Consider the following 22,767-nt stretch of genomic DNA (forward strand, 5'->3'; position numbering starts at 1 on the left):
TCCTGGGCTGTGAATGTGTCTTAGTCTCTGGAGACTGGGGTTATAGGGTCTTTCTGTAAATCTGAGCAGATAGAGACGTGACATCTCTATCCTTTAATTAAGTAATTTATCTCCCCCTCCTGCCCTGTGTTGTTCCTTCCGTTCTCTTTAGCTTGGATTCTATGGGCAGCATGGGTTTTTGAAGACAGAGGGATTTTTAGCACCTCTGGGAATTATGAAGCACGTTAGCCAGGACCAAGCCTGTTCTGGAACTTAATGTAGGGAACTCCAGAGAGAATCTGTGTTTGACCGATGAAGTTTTGCAAAGAGATCATAAAAGACTGCTATTCAAGGCACTGTGACTATATGAAAAGACAGTTGAAGCCCTCCTATGCATGAGGTTAGTAGGCAAGTGAAAATCTAAACACGGTCATCTCCAGTGAAGCAGTAATTAAATGCTTCATTTTGCCTTTCCATTTGATAAAAATTGTGCTGTAAGTTCACTTAACCATATGCAGATGGAAAGTGACTCATATACAAATCTGCTGTGGTCTTCCCGATGTTTTTCACACTTTGTAATGGCCCTTGGGAAACTTCTAGAAGAAAACACTCTTATAAAGGATACTGACCAGCTGTGCTCTGTCTCCAGAGAACAGAAAAGGGAAGTGAATCTGTAACCTAATAGAAGCAAGTGCAGAGTCATTCCAGATACTAGCAGTTCATCCCTGATCTTTGAGGTTATGAGAAAGCCCAGTATTTTATTAACAGCACAGTTATGGATTGATTTCTTGCCTAAGTTTATAATCATTAGTTAATGACTGTCTGGGCATTATTAGGCCATATGACACGGTAGATTAAGAGCCCAGAATACTGGCTGAAGGCAGGTAGCTGTGGGGAAAGCACCATATAGGTGTGTTTAAAGCCTATCTAAAGCCTATCCCATCTCATTCAATTGTAGGTCTCTTCAACTGTAGTAATAATAATAATTTCCAATGACTTTGAGTTACATCATTTCACTTGTTCCACGTAACAAGCCTACATGACTCATAGGGTTTGATTTTGATTTTGTGCATAATCGTATATGTTAACTTTTTTTCTCTCTGAGAACAGAGTCTGATCTGAATGTAAAAATTTAGGCCAGGGGCTGAAATACAAGTTTTGCTTTATTAAAGTTATGTATCATTTTTTTAGTTTCTTTCAATGTTTGTGAAATTATAGAAAATTTAGAAGAATGAAAATTTTAACTTATGTGATCTCTTTTTTACAGGACTTCCACATTCTATAATTTCAATAGTTTTGTAAGACTTTTATAGTAGAATTCTAAACCCTCAATCTCACATTAAATGTTTTATTATGGCATTATAATACTTTTTAGTTTTTAGATTATCTTACACTGAAACTGACTTTCTCTTGGTGTGCGTTTCTATGAATTTTGACATATACGTGGATTCGCGTAACCACCACCACAATCAGCACACTGAACAACTTCGAGGTACTCCTTCATGCTACGTCTTCATAGTCACAGCCTCCCATGACCCTAATCCCTGGCAACCACTGATGTATTCTTCATCGCTATAGTTGTGTCTTTTCAAGAATGCCACATAAATGGAATCATAGAGTATGCCATCTTTTGAGACTGGTTTCTTTCACTCAGTATAATTTCTTTGAGATTCACCCAAGTCGTAACACATGTCAACAGCTCTCTTTTATTGTCGAGTACTATTGAAGTGTATGGATGTGCCACAGTTTATCTACTCACCCATTGAAGGACATTTGGATTGTTTCAAGTTTTTTGGCATTTATGAATAGAATTGTTACAAACATTGTTTTTTTTGTTTTGTCTTAAGTAAGCTCCATGCCCAGTGTGGGGCTCGAACTCACAGCCCCGAGACCAAGAGTCACGTGCTCTGCTGACAGAGGCAGCCAGGTGCCCCAGCAACGTTCTTTTACAGATTTTGGTTTTTTTGATACCTTTTTACTAAAGTGAAATATACAGAACATAAAATATACCATTTTAACCATTTTTAGATGTACAACTCAGTGGCATTAAGCTATGTTCACAATGTTGTGCAACCATCATCACTATGTGTTTCCAGAACTTTTCCATCATCCCAAACAGAAACTCTGTACCCATTAAACTATAACTCCCTAGGCCCTCTCCAAAAAGCCCCTGGAAACCTCTGTTCTACTTTGTGGCTTTGTGAATATGCCTATTCTAAGGGCCTCGCAGAAATGGAATCATATGACACTTGTCCTTTCGTGCCTTTGGCGTTCATTCATATCGTAGCATGTCTCCAAGTTTCATTCCTTTCTAAAGCTAATACTCCATTGGATAGAGAGGCCACATTTCGTTTACCCAGTCATCTGTTGATGGACATTTGGGTTGTTTCTGCCTTTTGGCTATTGTGAGTAATGCTGCTAGGAACATGGGTGTACAAGTATCTGAGTCTTTGCTTTCAATTCTTTTGGATATATACCTAGAGGTGAAATTGCTGCATCCTATGATACTTTATGTTTAACTTTTTGAGGAACCACCAAACTGTTTTTCACAGCAGCCAAAGCATTTTACATGTCCACCAGCAGGTGCAAAAGCTTCTGATTTCTCTACATTCTCACCAGTACTTGTTATTTTCCATTTGTTTGTTTTTAATTATAGGCATCCTCCTGGGTGTGAAGTGGTATCTCATGGTGGTTTTTGTTTGCATTTCCCTGATGACTAATGATGTTAAGCATCTTTTCGTGTGCTTATTGGCCATTTGTGGATCTTTGGAGAAATGACTAATCAAGTCCTTTACCCATTTTTGAATTAGGTTGTTTGTGTTTGTTGTTGTTGCCTTGTAAAAGTTTTTTCAAAAATATATTATGGATATTAACCCCTAATCAGATCATGATTTGCAAATATTTTCTCCCATTCCGTGGGTTGTCATTTCACTCTCTTGGTAGGGTCTTTGGGTGTACAGAACTTGTAAATTATGATGAAGTTGAATTTCTTTTTTTCTTCTATTGCCTCTGCTTTTGATATCGTATCCAATAAATCATTGCCAAATCCGATGTCATGAAGTTTTCTCTTATGTTTTCTTCTAAGAGTTTTATAGTTTTAGCTCTTATGTTGAGGTCTTTAATTCTTTGAGTTAATTTTTATGTGTAGTCTAAGGTTAGGATCCAACTTCATTCTTTTGCCTGTGGATATCTGGTTTTCCCAGCATAATTTGTTGGAAAAACTGCCATTTACCCACCAAGTGGTCTCAGCACCTTCATTGAAAGTCAGTTGACCATATATGTGAAAGTTATTTCTGGGCCCGTTGGTTTTTATGTCTGTCCTCACTCCAGTATCACACTGTTTTGATTTATAGTAACTTTACAGTAAGTTTTGAAATCAGAAAGTGTGAGTCCTCCAACTTTGTTCTTTTTCAAGATTGAGTTGGTTATCCAGGGTTCCTTGAGATTCCAAGCGTTTTAGGATGGGTTTTTTTTTTTTATTTCTGCCAAAAATGCCATTGGGATTTTGGTAGGGAATGCATTGAAGCTGCAGATTGCTTTGGGTAATGTTGTAATCTCAACAATATTATGTCTTCCAGTCCATGAACATAGACGGAAATGTCTTTCCATTTATTTATGTCTGCTTTGCTTTCTTTCAGCAGTGTTTTGTAGTTGTCATTATAAGTCTTTGGTTAAATTTATTCCCAAATACTTCATTCTTTTTGATGTTGTTGTAAATGATATCATTTTCTTGATTTCCTTTTCTCAGATGGTTCAGCTAGTGTATAAGTATGCAACTGAATTTTGGGTGTGATTTTTGTATCCTGCAACCTTGCTGCATTTGTTTATTTTTTTGTTATTTTTTTGCATGGAATCTTTAGAGTTTTCTACATATAAGACCATGTTGTCAACAGATTATTTTGCTTATTCTTTTCCAATTTGGCTGCCTTTTTATTTTTTTCTTACCTAATTGCTATATATATGGCTAGAACTTCCAATACTTTGTTGAATGTCAGTTGCAGAAATGGCCTGCCTTGTCTTGTTCCTGATCTTGAGGGCCTTTAACCGATTTTGTGTGGGCATAAGTTTGCATTATCTAAGTTTTCATTTCTCTAGAGCAGAAATGGGGGATGACTTAGCCCCATAAGGGACATTTGGCAATGTCTAGAGACATTTTTGGTTGCCACAACCTGGCACAGAGGATTGTGGTGCTAGCATTTTAGCAGGAAGAGTTCAGGGATGATGCTACACATCCTATAGTGCATAGGACAACTCCCCACAACAAAGAATTATCGGACTCCAAAAGTCAATAATGCCACTGTTGAAAAATCCTCCTCTGGGGTAAATACCCAGAAGTGAGATTGCTGGGTTATCAACTGTGTTTAACTGGGTCATCAGTTGTATGTTTAACTTTACAAGATACTCCAAAACCTTTTCCATAATGGCTGTATGATTTTGCGCACCCATCAACTATTTATGAGAGTTTTAGTTGCTCCACTGGAGCATGCTTGGTCCTGCAGTTTTTTTGGTTTTTTTAATTTAGACATTCTAACATGTAGATAGTGGTATCTCATTGTAGTTTTAGCATATATTTCTCTCATGGCAAATGATGTCAGACTTATTTTTGTGTGCTTATTCGGCGCTTATGTATCTTCTTTGGTGGAGTATCTATCGGTTGGATCCTTTTGCCCGAGTTTTAATTGGGTTGTTTGTTTTCTTACTTTGGGTTTTGAGAGCTCTTTACATATTCTGTGTACAAGTTATCTGATGGATATGTGACTTGCAAAAATTTTCTCTTGAGTCTAGAGCTTGCCTTTTCATTCTCTTCTGTCTTTTGCAAGCAAAGATTTTAAATTTAATTAAGCCAAATTTATTTATTTGTTTTTATTTTTATTTCAGTATAATTAACGTACAGTGTTATATTAGTTTCAGATGTACAATATAGGTGATTCAACATTTCCATACAACACCCACTGGTCATCACAACAGGTGCCCTCCTTAATCCCCATCATCTGTTTAACTCTTCACCCCACCCACCTCCCCCCGGTAACCATTGGTGTGTTCTCTATAGTTAAGAGTCTGTTTCCTGTTTTGCCTCTCTTTCTTTTTTTTCCCTTTGTTCATATGTTTTGTTTCTTAAATTCCACATATGAGTGAAATTATATACTATTTGTCTTGCTCTGACTGACTTATTTCGCTTAGCATTATACTCTCTAGCTCCATCCATGTTGTTGCAAATGGCAAGGTTGCATTCTTTTTTATGGCCAAATAATATTCCATTGTGTGTGTGTGTGTGTGTGTGTGTACACGTACACACCACATCTTCTTTATCCATTCATCAGTCAGTGGACACTTGAGCTGCTTCCATAATTTGGCTATTGTTGATAATGCTGCTATCAATGTTGGGGTGCATGTATCCCTTTGAATTTGTGTTTTTGTATTTTCTGGGGAAATACCCAGTCGTGCAATTACTAGATCATAGGGTAGGTCTATGTTTAACTTTTTGAGGACCCTCCATACTGTTTTCCAGAGTGGCTGCACCAACAGTGCAAGAGGGTTCCTTTTTCTCTACATCCTTATCAACACCTGTTGTTTCTTGTGGGTTTGTTTTGTTTTTTTGTTTGTTTGTTTTGTAATCTCTACACCCAATGTAGGGCTTGAACTTACAACCCTGAGATCAAGAGTCGCATGCTCTACTGACTGAGGCAGCCAGGCGTCCCTATCTTGTGTTACTGGTTTTAACCATTCTGACAGGTGTGAGGTGATACCTCATTGTAGTTTTGATTTGCATCTCCCTGATGATGAGTGATGTTGGGCATCTTTTCATGTGTCTGTTAGCCATCTGGATGCCTTCTTTGGAAAAATGTCTGTTACGTCTTCTGCTACGTTTTTTAATTGGATCGTTTGTTTTTTGGGTGTCGGGTTGTATAAGAAGTTCTTTATATATTTTGCAAATACTTTCTCCCATTCTGTAGGTTGCCTTTTAACCTTTTGATTGTTTCCTTCCCTGTGCAGAAGCCTTTTATTTTGATGTAGTCCCAGTAGTTTATTTTTGTTTTTATTTCCCTTGCCTCAGGAGACACAGCTAGGAAAATGTTGCTACGGCCAGTGGCAGAGACATGACTGCCTGTTGGTTAAGCCCAATTTATTGACTTTCTTCTTTATATATATATATATATATATAGAGAGAGAGAGAGAGACTTATATATATCTATATATAGATAATATCTATCTATATAATAATATAATAATATATATACATATATGTAGACTTTTTTCATTGACGGATTGTTATCATGTCGAAGAACTATTTGCCTAACCCTACTAGGTCATTGGGATTTTCTCATGTTTTCTTCTAAAAGTATCATGTTTTTAGGTTTTATGTAAGGTCTGTAATCCATTTTGAGTTACTTTTTATATAAGGTATGAGATGGTGTTGAGGATGATTTTTTACATATGATTGTCCAAAATGTTCCCATATCATTTATTGACAGGACAATCTTTTCTTCATTGACTTGCCTTTGCACTTCTGTAAAACATCATTTGGGCATATTTTTGTAGTCTTTATATTCTGATCCATGAATCTATGTGTCTATCATTTTGTCTATACCACAGTCTTGATTACTGAAGCTTTAGAGTAAATCTTAAAATGGGAAACATATTTTCCCCAATCTCATTCTTGTTTAAAAATTTTTTTTGTTAATTCTGCCCCCTTTGCCTTTCCAATTTTGGAAATAAGCTTGTCATTATCTAACAAAATAACCTGATGTGATTTTGATTGGAATTGTATTAAATCTATGAATAAATTTGAGGAGAATCGCTTCTCAGCCTTTTGGCTAAGATGAAGTGTGAATAAATTTGAGGAGAATTGACATTTTTACTATGCTGAAACTTCTAATTCATGAATATGGCATGTCTCCATTGATTCGGATTTTCTTTATTTCTTTGCTCAGAATTTTATAATTTCAACATATAGATGTTATCATATTTTATTAGATTTCTACCTGTGTATTTCACCTTTTGGAGCTATTGTAAATGGCATTTTTGTAATTTCAGCTTTCAGTTGTCCATTGGCAGTATATACAAATATGATTGTTTTTTGTGTGTTAGCCTCATGTCCTGTGACCTTGCTAAATTCCCTTATTAAATATGGGAGGTTTATTTTCTTTAGATTCCCTGGGGTTTTCTGTTTGCATGATCATCTCATCTGTAAATACAGTGTTTTATTCCTTCCTTTTCAATCTGTATGCTCCTTCATTCTTTTATTTGCTTTATCACCAGCCTGACACTTTTAGTACAATGTTGAATACATGTGGTGAGATGAATCTCTTTGTCTCCATTTTGGGGGAAATCACTCAATCTTTCACTACTGAGTATGTTAGCTGTGGGTATTTTATAGTGATCCTTTATCAGGGTAAGAAAGTTCCCTTCTATTAGTTTTCTGAGAGTTTTTTTATCATGAATGTATGCTGGATTTTATCAAATGCTTTTCTGCATTTATTGATATGATCATTAATTTTCTTCTTTAGACTGTAAATATTGTGGACTATACTGGTTTATTTTTGAATGTTGAATCAGTATTGTATTCACTGAATAAATCCCATCTGGCCATAGTGTAGTATTCTTTTTAGGTATTGCTGGATTTGATTTGCTAACATTTTGTTGAGGATTCTGTATCCATGGTCATGATGGCTATTGATCTGCAGGTTTTTCATAGTGTCTTTACCATGTTATGTTATCAAGGTAATGTTGGAATCCTCAGGAAGTGTTCTCTGTTTTCTAGAATAGATTGTGTAGAATTAGTGTTATTTATTCTTTAAGTTTTTTGGTAAATTTTTCAGTGAAACCATGTGGGTGACTTCAATTTCTTTAATAGTCGGAGGACCGTTAACATGATCTACGTAATCTTGGGTGAACTTTGGTTATTTGCCAGAAGCTTTATGGTTGTACCTTTCCCAGTTAGGTCTGCAATGCACCTGGAATTAACTTCTGCGTATGATTTGAGGTAGGAGTCAAGTTTCATTTTCCCTTAATAGGTTTCTCTAATTGATCTGTCACCATTTATTTAAAGTTACTGTAATTTGCCACTATCCTGCCGTGCTATCTTTGCCAGAAATCAAGTATCCGTGTGTGTATGGGTCTTTTTCTGGGCTCTCAAATCTGTTCCATTGGTCTGCATGCCTCTCTTTGGACAGTACCACACTATGCTAGTTACTGTAGCTTGGTAAGTTTCTGTATCGAGGAAAATAAGTCCTCCTGCTTTGTTTATCTTCCTCCAGGTTTCTGTGGCTATTTTTGGTCCTTTAGAAACAATTCACCAAATTCTACCAAAAATGACATATTGTTCTTTGTAGGAAGGGTGGTCAAAACTATTTAATCCAACATTAGAAGTAGAACTGCATTGGGGCGCCTGGCTGGCTCAGTTGGTGGAACATGCAGCTCTTGATCTTGGGGTTGCGAGTTCAAACCCCATGTAAGGTGTAAAGATTTCTTAAAAACCCAATCTTAAACAAAAGGAAGTGGAACTACATTTGTTCTTTTTTTTTTTTTTAATTTCATGGGGCTCTTTAGTAGGCAAGCTACCATGAAAATCACAGACCACCACATCAAATATCTTAAAATGATAGAGAATATATTTTTGAAAAACAAAACTCACCTGACAAGAAAGGAAGGGGATTCTCTGGGACCAAAGATGTCAAGGAATTACAAATCCTGAAAATTGATACAAATTACAAACAATAGAATCAAATACAGAAGTAAGCCATTATTGGAAATAATTGGATTTTGAAAATAAAATAGTTATGTTTGATATATTTAAAAAAATAAGATAAGTTGAAAGTTAGACTAACAAGATACTATTAAAAAATGACCAGGGGCGCCTGGGTGGCTCGATTCGGTGAAGCGTCTGCGTTTGGCTCAGGTCATGATCCCGGGGTCCCATGTCGGGCTCCCTGCTCAGCGGGGAGCCTGCTTCTCCCTCTCCTGCTCCTCCAGCTTGTGTTCTCTCTCTCGCCACTTCTCTGTCAAATAAATAAAATCTTTTTTAAAAAATGACCAGGCGGATTAGAAAAGACCATTTAGAACTTGTAGAAATAAAAATTGGGATGAAATTAGAAACTCAGTGGGGGCGCCTAGGTGGCTCAGTCTGTTAAGCATCTGCCTTTGGCTCAGGTCATGATTTCAGGGTCCTGGGATTGAGCCCCGCATCCAGCTCCCTGCTCAGCAGGGAGCCTGCTACTCCCTCTGCCCCTCCCCCCAGCTCATTCTCTCTCTCTCTCTCTCTCTCTCTCTCTCTCTCTCAATAAATAAATAAAATCTTTAAAAAAAAAGAAATTAGAAACTCAATGGATGGGTTGAGCAGATTAAACCCAAAGAGGGATTTAGTGAACTGGATCATTGTGAAGAAGTTACTAGTAAATCAGGACAAGGAGATAAAAGCGTAGAGAAATTTGAGACATGGAAGATAGTATGAGAAGGTCAAACATTTGTCTAGTCAGAGTTCTAGAAGGAGATAATAAAAAAGATAGAGAAACAATATGTAAAGGGATAATGGTGGAGTTTCTCACGATGCATGTCCTCAGACAGTCTGAAGACTCACGAGCAATTTAGTGTAGTCAGATGTTAGTGGTAGAATGTAAATGGTGGGGATATGGGTGTTCACAGGATATTTTCTTCAATTTGGCTGATTACTAGGACATTTTCATAATAATAAATTGAAAAAAATTAACCCCTCAAAAGGAAAATGAATAAAGGCAAGAACAGAAATGAACAAAATAACAAAATTAGAGAGGATCAATGCTGACCTAATTGGCTCTTTAAAGACTAAAATTGGGGACACCTGGATGGCTCAGTCCATTAATCGTCTGCCTTTGGTTCAGGTCATGATCCCAGGGTCTTGGGATTGAGTCCCGGGTCAGGGTCCCTGCTCGGCAGGGAGCCTGCTTCTCCCTCTGCCGTTCCCCCTGCTTGTGCTCTCTCTCTCTCTGTCAACTAAATAAAACCTTAAAAAAAAATAAAGACTAAAATTGAACATAACTAATCAAGAAAAAGCAATGGATACAAATAATATTAAAAATGTAAAGGAGATAATAATTGCAAATATGCCAGAGATGGATGACATAAGAGAATATTTTGAACTCCATGCCAGCATTTTGACAACTTTGGTGAAAATAGGCAAATTATCAGAAAATATCCAAAAACACATTCAAGTAGAAATAGAAAACCTGAGTGATTATATAACTACTAGAGAAACTGAATCAGTAGGGAAAATTCTACTACAAAGGATCATGAGGCCCAAACAATTGTACAGACACTTTCTACCAAAACGAAGAGATCATTACAATCTTATATAAATGCCTCCGGGGAATGGAAAAAGAGGAAATATTACCCACTTTATTTTATAAGTCTAAAACAACATGATACAAATAGCGATAACCTAAGTACAAAATTATAGACCAATTTTACTCATTGACACAGATTAAAATATCCTAAAGAAGAATATGTCCAACCAAACTTTGTACACAGATGTTCATAGCAGCACTTTTTTTTTATTTGACAGAGAGAGAGAGAGCACAAGTAGGCAGAGTGGCAGGCAGAGGGAGAGGGAGAAGCAGGCTCCCCACCGAGCAGGGAGCCCAACGTGGGGCTCGATCCCAGGACCCTGGGATCATGAACTGAGCCAAAGGCAGTCGCTTAACCAACTGAGCCACCCAGGCGTCCCTAATTTATTTATTTTTATTCTGGCATTTTATCAATATAGCCGTTGTAATAGAATTTACCATCTTGGGTAAAACTGACCATCCAGTTAATCCAGGTACTTGGTGGGCCCTTTCAGTACGTAGCGTCAGGTGTTACTTTATCTGTGGACTTTTTCTTGGATTATAGTTTTTAATATTAGTACTATACCATTGTTTGGTTTTCCTTCTATGAGGAATCTAATAATAAATATGTATACTGCATCTTGTTTGCCTGTCTTCTATTTCAACCATTTTTTTTCTGTGATTCTTTTCCTTTTTTATTCTCTTAGCTGTTTTCTGGCATTTCTTCAATGGCATTTATTAAATTTTCAGTTGAATCTCTTTTTCCCTGGGAATCTTGTGGCTTAGGCCTCATCTCTGAGACTGGTTTTCTCTTTCTCTTCACTTTTTTCCCTGAGTACAGTCATTCAGTTCTTATTTCATTATGTCGTTTTCTTCAACCATTTCTGTCCTTTGTTTTAATGATTTATTTATTTATTTGAGAGAGAGAGAGAGAGAGAGAGAGAGCGAGCGAGCACGAGCGGGGGAGGAGCAGAGGGAGAAGCAGACTCCCCTCTGAACATGGAGCCCCATGCCGGGCTCAATGCCAGAACCCTGAGATCATGACCTGAGCTGAAATCAGGAGTCAGACAGTTAAACAACTTAGCCACCCAGGTGCCCCATCCTTTGTTGTTGTTGTTGTTGTTGTTTTAAGATTTTATTTATTTATTTGACAGAGAGAAAGTGAGCACAAGTAGGGGGAGGGACAGGCAGAGGGAGAGGGAGAATCAGGCTCCCGAATCAGGCTCCTGGCCGAGCCGGGAGCCAGACGCAGGGCTCGATCCCAGGACCCCAGGATCATGACCTGAACCGAAGGCAGACGCTTACCCGACTGAGCCACCCAGGCGCCCCAGCAGCACTTTCTTAATAGCCAAAAAGTGAAAATAGCCCCAATGTTCATCAGCTGTTGACTTGGTGAATAAAATGTGGTATAGCCACCCGATGGAATGCTATGCAGCCATGCAATGAAACAACATTGGTGAACCTTGGAAACAGTATGCTGAGTGAAAAGAAGCCAGTCCTCTCAGAAGACCACATACTGTATGATTGCATTTGTATGGAATGGGCTAGAACAACAAGTCTTCAGAGAGAAAATAGATTAGTGGTTGTTGCCGAGAGCTTGGGGAGATGGTGAGACCGGGGGTGACAGCAAGGGGTGCAGGATTTCTTTTCGGGGTAATGAAAATATTCTAAAATTAATTGAGACAATGATTGCACAAATATGGGCACACACTAAGCACCACTTTAAATGGGAGAATTGTATGGTCTGGAATTTTAGCTCGATAAAGTTGTTAGAAAAGAAGCCCTAAAGAAGATTTTACCAAAATAAATCCAGCACTGTGAAAAGCTGAGAATACACACAAACAAGATGAATTTATCCCAGGTATACAAAGTGGGTTTAACATTTCAGATTCTGTTCTTGGACATCTCCGTAAAGATGGCAGATTGACCACAGGCTTCTGTTTTCCCTCCATCCCAAAACGGCCTCTAAAATGCCAGTAAAGGGATTTGTTAAAGGCATAAGCCCGTAAGGGTGTAGAGAATTGAAGAAGATAATAGCAGTGACACTGGAAACTGGAAAGCAGATGGATGCGTGGTAAATGACTTATCAGACCCAAGAATACACCTAAATACACCGGGGTGGTGGTGGGGGTAGGCAGAATATATTACAGAATACCAAAAGGTTCAGGACTTGTCCATGGCACATAGTTCTGGAAGTAGGGCTGAAGGGAAAGGAAAAGAAGAGGTAGTGGTCCAAAGTCCGCCTAAGCAGCAGGTAAATCTCAAAATGCCCCTCCCTCACTGCATGGTGGTGGACCTCTATGACTTCCCTTCTCTACAGAAAAGTTGAAGTGTAGTCTCTGGAGAGAGTAAAACAAGGGTTCTCTGGACTGGTTGGGGGAGACATTAGACCCATATGACCAAGAATACTATACTAAACACGAGGTGATGAGGTAAATATGAGAACCATTCCCGAACCTTTTCCCTATAGCCCCTCTTTTCCACAATGTTGACGATCAGACCTTTCCAACTGAGTCCTGGAGATCGGAAGATAGTTCTCTGGGTTATTTGAGCAGCCCGAGGAAGACCTAGGTCCTGACGTTGAGGGTTACCCAAGAAAACCATCCAATAGGATCCCCCTGAAGTGAACCCCGCAGTTGACAAGCACCACCAATGTACTCAAAGCTTCCAGTCAACTTTTGGGTCTTTGGCTCTTAAATATGAGCAGACAGCCAATGATTTCATCAGACCTTTCTGGAAAGCTCTGGCATGAAGGGTAGAGACCAAAATAGATCAGAGGAAACAAAAACTGTGCCAGAAGGGGAGACGTTTTTTAAAAATCTATTGTTGCCTTTTTTTAAGTTTTAATTTTAATTCCAGTTAGTTAACATGCAGTGTTATATTGGTTTTTCAGAGTACAATATAGCGATTCAAACTTCCCTATAATACCCTGTGTTCATTGTGACGAGTGTACTCCTTAATATTTTCTGAGAGATGAGCTATAACAACTATAAATTAAAAGAATCTTTTAAGTCATCAAGACATTAACATATTAAAGGAGAAAATGATGTGCTTTTCTCAGTTGCAGAACAAGTATTTGATAGAACTCAACATCTATTCACATATGGGAACTTAATATGTGACTAGAGGTTGCATCACGGGAGAAAGGATGGCTATATCCATGTGGGGCAAAAACAACAAAAAAGGAGTGGATTGTATCCCTAGTTCACCACCACAGGTTAAAATCAGCTCAGGCTACATTATTACTTAAACGTGAAGGACAAAACTTTATATAATTTTAGGAGAAGATATGGGGCAGCAAGTTAAGACCTCAGCATCTGAAGGATTCCTTAAAATACAAAAACAAGCCACTGAGGAAAATATTACATTAAAAGTGGGAACGACTCTTCATCTAGAAAATACTATAGTGGCGCCTGGGTGGCTCAGTCGATTAAGCATCTGCCTTCGGCTCAGGTCATGATCCCAGGGTCCTGGGATCCCTGCTCAGTGGGGAGTCTGTTTCTCCCTCTCCCTCTGCCTGCCACTCCCCCTGCTTGTGCTCTCTCTCACTCTCTCTGTGTAAAATAAACGGATAAAAATCTTTAAAAAAAAAAAAAAAGGAAATACCATACAAAAAAAGAAAGAAGCAACTATAAACCATGATAGGCCATTTGTAATGCACATCACCAACAAACGATTGCTCTCCAGGATATATGAGGAAGTACTGAGGAAAATTAGAAAAAGGCAGGCAATTCCATATAAAAGTCAGCAAAACAAAAACAAACCTGAATAGACAATTCACAGAAGAGAAAAAAATAGATGGTCCTTAAACATATGAAAAGTTGGCCAATTAATTATCAAGGGCATGGAAGATCAGACCACAGTAAGAAACCATTTTCCCCAAATGAAGTGGGAAAAACATGAAACACTCTGATATTACTGAGCAATAAGAGCTCGGATACACTCCTGGTAAGTGTGTAAGTTGGTGTAACCACAGCCCGCTGAGAAATAGTTTGGTGATAGTAAAGTCGGAGATGTGAAAAGTTCAAAATAGGCAAAACGAAACTATGTGATTTAAGGGTACTTACACACTGTCAAAACCGTATTTGAAAAGAGTGGTAAATGCAAAATTCAATATAGTGCTTAAGTCTCTTATGAGGAGAGAAAGGTCGTAGAACAGGTGCTTCTGAGGCTGTGGTGAGTCCACAGCTGTGTGTCACACACGTTACACTGTTCACGTTGTATAAAGTGAGTGCATTTGGGGCACCTTTACTAGAACTTTAATAAATGTGATTGATCTTTTGGGGATTTAGTCTCTAAGGTATCTTGGGCCTGTCATATCCTTAAAACAGTTTCTTCTTGAGGGAGATTTTGGCCAACTGTTTCTGTGGTGAATAAAGGTATAGCTTTTTGTGTGAAAGCTGAATTGTCTATATTGTATTTCAGACAGGGAGGCTGCTCTGTGCAGGTCTCGTCACACTCTGTTGTGATCTGATGGCCAATGCTCAAGTGGGGCCGTGACTCGCCCTCCTTCCCTTGGGCAGCCCGGCCAGATATCCTTAACCTGAGTCCTGTGATGTTGGTTTTTAGAATCACAGAACAGCCAACTCCCTAAGCAGCGGTGCTCTGACATGGACAAAGAAATTCAGCCTGGATTATTTAGCTCTGGACTTCAATTCAGCATCACCAGCCCCTATACAGCAGGTAGGAAGTACCTTGTGTCTGAGAATTCCCAGGAGATTCCTTTTCTGTTTAGATTTTCCTGATGATTCAACCATGCATGTTCTCTTTGGAAGGTCTTAAATACACAGATATGTATCGGCATAGGAGGGGTCTGCTTAGGGAAGAAGGAATGGCGGAGTTTGGTTAGACTCTGGCGAGCTCGCAGTTGGAAATGGAACCCCTCAGTAAAGGGCCTCACATGCCAGGCTGGGCAGTTTTGACTCCTTTAGATAGTATTCTCATCTGTAAAGTGGGAATCAGAAATAATAGCATTGACATCGAGGCCTGTTGTGAGGATGAAATGAGTTAATACGTGTAAGCGACCCTAGCTGGTCACCCACTACACAGTGTAAGCCACGGAATGAATGAATGGTAAGCAATGCAAAACAGCCAAATATTTTTGAGCAAGGGATGGTTGTAATCTAAAATGTGCCTAACGATATATATTGTTTGATGAGAAAGGCAATTTAGCTGAACAGGATATACAGTATGATTCCATTTTGTGTGTGTGTGCAGGAAAAAAATCTGGAAGATTTCCCTTTCCTTTTGCCAAATGCACTCCCACTTCTCCTTTACCTTTAATTTCATTCCCAAAACCTGAACTGGTATTCTAGAAAAACCAGTCAGACCAACAAGTACAAAAGGGTGCCTCAGTCCGTTTTGGTACAGGGCTCTGCAGTCAAGACAGACAACCCCCAAGGCTTAGTGGCTTGCAACAGCCAAGGCCTTTTCCATTATTGCTCACAGACCAGTCGGCTGCAGGCCAGGTCATCTTCCATCCAGGGCCCAGGAGAAGCAGCCCCCCCAGCTGAGGCACGCTGGTGTTGTGGCAGAATCACATGCTAGGTCTTTTCCCTTTCGGGTCGGCATGTGTCACCTCCACTCACGTTATATTGGTCAGAGTAGACTGAATGGCTAGAGTGAAGTTGAAGGGAGCCCAGGAAAAGAGATATTTAAACATCTACCCAAAGTGTAAGGATTCTGCAGGGAACAACCCAGGAGGAAGGGGCAGCAAATATTTAACGACGCTGTAATCTACCCCAAAAGGGCTGACATTTTCCTGATTTTTTTTTTTATTCAGTGTAATGAAAACCTTTTTGTTCTCTCCCTTTAGAAACTTCTCCTCTCAGAAGAGCAAAGAGTCGACTATGTCCAGGTAGATGAGCAGAAGACCCAAGCCCTCCAGAGCACAAAGCAGGAGTGGACGGATGAGAGGCAATCTAAAGTGTGAGACATGTGCTTGGGCCATGTATGGGGCAGGGAAGCTCGGGGCTTGCTCTGAGTTTTTTTTGCCAGAATTGCACCGATGGTCAATGCAGGTCAAGATCCAGAGAGAATCTGTAATTTCTGTGGGCTTGGCAAGAACCTTGGGGAGAGAGGATGTATTTGTACACGCTGAATGGGGAGGAGAAGGAGGTAGTTTCCCAGCTCCCACCCCCACCCGTCTAGGCAGTGGCCTTCCCCAGCCGTGCTAGCCCAGAGCCTCTGGGATGCTTGGAGTTGGCTCCGCAGACATGAGAGGCAGCGATGGAGGATTCCAGAGCCATGGACTGTAATGTAGAAAACTCCATTCATTCAGGCAGGGTAGGATCAATAAAAACAAGACTTGGGAGCATATTTTCCCCAGAGTTTGGTTGAGAATCTCTCCAGCGGAGCATTTGGAGTGCAGATCAGAGCCACTGTTGCCACCGGACAGAATCATTTGACTCTCATGCTTGAAAATTCTGACCTCTCTTCTGTGCTTCCTGGGTCACAAACTATACTGGCAGAGAGGCTCCTGGAGACCATTTTGCCCCAGCCCCTGAAGACCTGGTTGAGGGAATCAAACCCAGAGATGGTGGCAGAATCTGCATTCCTTACTCAAAGAGTCCAACAGACAAATCATTTCTATCCCCAGAGAAAGACAATTGAAGTGAGACAGGCAGTCAGTCCCGGGCTCTGTGACAAGCACATCAGATGACGCTGGAACTTCGTTGCCGCTGGCCTTTCTTGGCATGTTTTCACATGCATCATCTCATCTCTTTCCTAAAAAACCTCAGAAGCTAGGCTTGGCAGAGATTGTTGCCCCACTTGGAAGGAAAGAAAACCAAGAACCAGAAGAAGGAACACTGCCTAAGGTCCCTCACAGAGCCAAGACCCAGAGTGAGGCCTAGAATAGAGTTGGCCCAGCTGCCCATTGCAGGCTCATTCCACCATCTTACGCTGCCTCAGAGGATTTTGATGAAATCTATTAGTTTGGTCACCCTTGGAGACATGAGGAACCCGTGCAGACACGAGATGAGTCATCATCTCCTCTCCCTTTCATAGGATTTTGAGCAGGTGCTTTCTTGCTTGAAAGGTATGCATGTGAAGCCAGGTTTTCTTTGTGTGGTGTTCAAATGGGAAACTCTCACACAATCAGTAGTTACCATTAGAAATACCTCTTGACGATCACTGTGAAATCCGTTCTTGGATTGCGTGGTGCCCTTGCAGTGTGTTTCCTGTGAGCTGGCTAATGCTAATGGAAGAATTTTTTGTCACCTCGGGAAGGCACGAATCATCCCTGGCTGTCCTATGCTGGACCCAAGCTTTTGAGTGATAGATAGTTATGACCAGAAAACAAACACAACACGACAAAACAAAAAACAATGAGTTCCATCCTCAAATTTCCCGATGAATTTTTCCCTTCTGTTTTAGCGATGACTAAATCCTGAGAGCAAACAGTCCCACTCTGTCGTGAAGGCATCGTGTCACCCCTTTGATGGGGCACTGGGGCCCAGGGGACCCAGACAAAAGTCTCAGTCGGGCACAGGGTTTTATTTAATGGCCCTTCTTGATTCTTCTGAGCACCTGCAGCCAGAAGACAAATTGAACAACTGGGAAGTAAGTGGATACTGGTCCACCATTCTGCCTGGCTTTGTGTCTTGTAGGGGGATGGATTGTCTAGGCAGGCAAGTTGATGACAGGGCCAGTCGGGGCAGTTGTAGGCTTTGCTGTAGGGTTTTCGGGTTTCAAACTGCCCCAAAGGTAAGTGTCAGTCCTGGCTTTTCAGACCATTAAAGAAGTACTTCTGACGTTCAAAGCAACAGGACCTGGTGACCTCATTTTCTTCCCAGAGGAAAGTGGGGGGAAATTGTTGAATGCTTTAAATGATATAAGAGTCCTTCATGAGCCGGGATGGAGAAATGAGAGGTCCCTGCAGCCCACACCATGTCACAACACTCAGGTCGGAGCCTGTAAGGATCTGCCTTCTTCCCTGTGTGACTTGGGAAGAGTCATTAGAGCCTCAGGCAAGAGGGCTGTCTGACAGGGCTGTCAGTTCTAGATGGTACCTGCCTTTCCGGGGGTGGGGGGGGGCACCTGTATTTAGATTCTCGATTACCTGACAGAGGCTGGTGCAGAAAAGTTATATGCCCAAGTGCCAAGAACCACCCCAGACTGAAGACAGATCAGAAAAGAAAATACAGCTGAAATTGTGTCAGTAGTGAAATGGCATCCAATTGACCACACCCAAAACCTCTTTCTACAGAATATTTCCTGGAAGTAGTGACCACACGAAGCAATACACACTCGAGTAGTGTGACCTGTTTGGGAGCAATTAATTAGGGATTTAAAAAAAAAAAAAAGATGCCTTTCACGCTCCTTTCCAGGGTGTGTGTGATTATGTCCCGCTTTGATAAGGCTGCTAATGGATGGTTACCCAAAAGCATAAGGACTCAGGGATACAAAGTACAGGTAACTTTGAGCTGACAGCAGTGCATACTCCTGAGAGAGTCACCGTAGGTCAGAATGATGCCGGCCAAATCCTGCTTTCCTGTGGAGGTAATGCATGTGTAACAGGGCTACAAATGTGACCAGGGCTGAGGTTTGGGGTTTTTTGAAAAATGGAAATGATCCCAGATAGCATTCCGAGTCAAGTACACACGGCATGTGCGTACGCTGCACCGGGTGCCCTTTCCCAAAAGCCAGCAGGACAGCGCAGACATCAATCCCACAGTTTTCCGTAGTTCCTTTTTGCTTTATTCCATCTCATTTCGTTAGGAAATTCCTCCAAATCGGGTTGTGCAGTGCAGAAGGGTTTCAAGCCTGCGAGTCCCTAAGGCCACAAGCCCAGGAACTTTGGGAGTTAAGCTTTCCTTGTGGAGGGAAGAGCTCAAAGGCACAGAATCACCCTGTGGAAGTCCATGTCCAGGCCTCTTCCCTAGAGCAAGGATACGCTGAACTGTGACCTTTAGATCTGAGTCAGACTGAAGGCTCCCCTCAGGCCTGACTTTCTCCTCTCGATGCCTTCTCGGTCCTTGTTAATACCATCCTTGTACCCATAATCATTCTGATGTTAAAAAATTCATTATGTTCTTACTGTTTCATTTCTGGCATTAATAAAAGTCTTATAAGGGGGAATCATACTCAAGTTCTCTTATTTGTTTAAAGTGATGACATTTGATATAAGTGCAGAACACACTTGGAAAGTTGAGTATGTGAACATAGACCCCACTGCCATTGGCAAGCACAGCAAACTTAACTGAACTCACAGGGAATCACCTACATCCATGTTATTTTGCTATGAACAGTTGAGCACTGCTTCTGCTCCGCCGAACCACATCTTGACACCTCTTTTCTTCATCAGAAACTAACTTCCGTAATTGGCAAAGTCCGTGACCCTCCCTGATAACACATATAACAAGATCTTCCTCATTACTGACCTTAAAAAGCAACAGCCCCAGCCTGCCTCTCCCTAACAGAAGTGTCCTGGACCACCACCCTCTCTCCATGGCTGAGGCTCCCAGCTGCTCTGGATACTGGGTCAGTGGCATCTCTATGCCATGAAGCAAGACAGGGACAACCGGAGTGGTGGGGGCTGAGGTTTGGGGCAACAGGCCAAAGGCAGAGAGAGAAGAAGCCACATGAAATTACTTGCCCCTGAGAAGTATGAGGCTGACCTCATGAATGCTTTTTCCCAGCACACCCCGGCCCAAGCCCCTGACCCAGAGAAGAACAGGTTGGCCCACAGGGCTGGTGCTCTCTTGGGATATGCAGCCTAGGAACCCAGCCATCATGCTATGAGGAAGCATGCACCACATGGAAAGGAACCGAGGCCATTGGCCCATAGACTGTGGGACTGAGGCCTCTTGAAAGCAGATTCTTGGAGCCCGACACTGAGCCACCCCCGGCGCCTGACCCCCGGGGACTGCCCAAGCGGGAGGTGTGTGTGCCAACTAAGTGGCTGGTTTAAGTCACTAAGTTTGGGTGTGGTTGTTATGTAACGGTAGTTACTAGACCACCAACCCAAGATAGGGGAGACAGGAATTGAAAACACTAAATTTGTACATTCTGCTGTATTAGAAGGTAGTGAATGGCATGGAAAATAAAAAGCAGTGGGAAAGGAATTGCCTGTGTGTGGGTCTGTGGGGGGCCAGCTGCTTGAGTAAGTAGGGTGAGAACATGAGCTTTGGCAAGACTTGAAGGAGATGAGGGAGTAAGCCAGGAGCTGCATGTGACAGAGCATTCATGGCAGGGAGAACAGACCATAGGGCCCTAATTCAGAAAACCTAGAATGTTGAAGACACGGCCAAGAAGCTTTGTTGGTCAATGTTAAGACCTTTGCTTATGTTCTGGGTGAGAATGGAGCCAGTGAAGGGAATGGAGCGGTGGAGACACGTGATCTGACTCAGCATTTTGAAAGCAAGCATCACTGTAGCTTCTCTGTTGAGAATAGAGTATAAGAGGTTAACACTAGAGTCAGGGAGAGCAGGTGGCAGATTACTGCACTCACACCCGCCAGAACACAGTTGCCTGGACCCCCATGGGTGTATCAATAGAAGGGGTGAGATGTCCTATTCTAAAGAGTTTGAATAGAAACAACGTGCTGAAGAATTGGACAGGTGCCAGGAGATGAAGAGGAGTCAAGAATGATTCTGGGGGTTTTCCCTAAGCAACTTGAACAATGAGGTCAACATGCCAAACGAAAGGTAGAAAGACTGGGTGAAAAAGTCTTCTAGGGATCAGAAGCCAGAGACCCAAAGCTTTTCAGAACCACCAAGAGCTACCCTGGAAAAGGGGAAAGACTTGGGGTACCTAATGGCTCAGTCGGTAAAGCCTCTGCCTTGGTCTCAGGTCATGATCCTGGGGTCCTGAGATCAACCCCACATTGGGCTCCCTGCTCAGCGGGGAGTCTCCTCCCTCTTCCTCTGCCTCTGTGATCTCTCTCTCTCTAAAATAAATAAAATCTTAAAAAAGAAAAGAAAATGAGAAAGACTTTCTAAAAGCTCAAATCCATTTTTGGATGCGTGGGAGAGTTGCTGCTAAGTAGATAGGATTGGACTTGGGAAGGTTAAGCTAAGTAGAGATGTCTACCTGGCAGGTGGATATAGGAGTCTGGAGTGTGGGGAATGTCTGGGGTGGAGATACCAATCTGTGAGCCAGGACACGGCCCTGAAAGCCCCGAGCCTGCACGAGCTCACCAAGGGCGGCCGAGAGCGGCGGCCCACGCACCGAGCCCTGGGGCCCTGGGACACTCGGAGGTGGGAGAGAAGAGAGGGAGCCGGCAGCGGAGACTGAGGAGGGGCGGCCAGGGGTCTGGGAGGGAACCCCAAGAGTGCAGGTGCAGCGTGACCTCCTGGTACGGGAATGAGCCGTGCCCACGCGCGCGCACACACCCGGGGAGGGGTGGTCAGGGAGGAGGGAGTGATGCGCTCCGCCGGGGGCTGCTGACGGTCAACGGTCAAGGGAGGGCAGGTCCCAGCAGGCTCGCCGTGCTTGGCAACGAGCTCCTGGAGACCCGCACGAGAGGGGTTCGGGGTGGGTGCGGGTGGCGGGGGTTCAGAGGGGATGGGGAACTCGGGGACAGCCAGTCCGGGCCGCTCTCGGGAGGGGCTTCCCTCTGGCGCCGGAGAGGAGGGAGTGAAGTTCTGCAGCGGGAGGGGTTCAGGGTGGAGGAGAGGCTGCCCCCCCGCCCCCCCCCCCGTTCCCAGGGGAGGGTTTGCGGCTCCTCCCTGCACGTGCCCGGGGGTGGGGGGGCGGCCAGAGAGGAAGGGGTGCGCTGAGGCGCGAGGGAGGGAAGAGCTCAAGCTGAGGTGGGGGGCTTTGCCTGGAGGGCCCAGCTCCGGGGGGGACCCTCCTCCCCCAGGTTCTCAGCGCCCTGGAGCGAGATGCCGCTTGTCGGAAGCATAAGTTGCGACAGAAACTGGAACAGATCATCAGCCTCGTGTCCAGCAACCCCTAAGGGTGGCGGAACCGGTGAGGAGGGGGTGGGGGGCGTCTCAGTCCTGAGCTGTCCTCTGGGCTGAGCCCCGGATCCGGGGGGCAGGGGAGCGGGGGCCGGGGGGGGGGTCACCGGGCCGATATGCCCCCGGCACACCTGGGCCCCTTCATTAGTGCCTTCCTCTGGGCCCCGCGTTGGGCCAGAGGTGACAGGACCAAGCCCCTGGCCCCGGCAGCAGCAATACCCCTGCCCTCCTGCCCTCCCTCCTGCCCCCCCTGCCCCCCTGCCCCCCGCCCCCCTGCCCTCCTACCCCCCCCGCCCCCCTGCCCCCTGCCCTCCCCCCGCCCCCCTGCTCTCCTGCCCTCCCAGTGGATACAAGCACAACTAATTGTTTGCATGTTGATCTTATATCGTGAACTTTGCTGAATTTTTATGCCCTTTAACAGTTTTTTGTGGATTCCTTAGGATTTCCTGTATATAAGATCGTGCCATCTGCAAATAGAGATAGTTTCACCTCTTTCCAATATAAAGGTCTTATATTTCTTTTTGCTGCCTAATTGGATGTCTTTTTATTTTATTTTATTTTATTTATTTATTTTTGGCCTCATT

At 42.6% G+C, this 22,767-nt stretch overlaps 1 protein-coding gene across 4 annotated transcripts in view; it reads left to right on the forward strand.

Annotated features, from left to right (window-relative positions):
• Positions 1-19,358, forward strand: part of GAB3 (GRB2 associated binding protein 3) — a 100,033-nt gene extending 80,675 nt beyond the window's left edge. For all 4 annotated transcript variants that reach the window (XM_028094906.2, XM_028094904.1, XM_028094901.2 and 1 more), the window contains 2 exons: positions 14,847-14,960; positions 16,093-19,358. In XM_028094906.2, coding sequence (XP_027950707.1) covers positions 14,847-14,960; positions 16,093-16,209 — 231 coding nt within the window. In that variant the 3' untranslated portion in view covers positions 16,210-19,358. The remainder of the gene's footprint in view (positions 1-14,846; positions 14,961-16,092) is intronic.
• Positions 19,359-22,767: the final 3,409 nt, after the last annotated feature.

Source organism: Eumetopias jubatus, unplaced genomic scaffold, assembly GCF_037043125.1.
Source record: "Eumetopias jubatus isolate StellerSeaLion01/CBP00866 unplaced genomic scaffold, mEumJub1_p1.0 scaffold_60, whole genome shotgun sequence".
Lineage (NCBI taxonomy): Eukaryota > Metazoa > Chordata > Mammalia > Carnivora > Otariidae > Eumetopias > Eumetopias jubatus.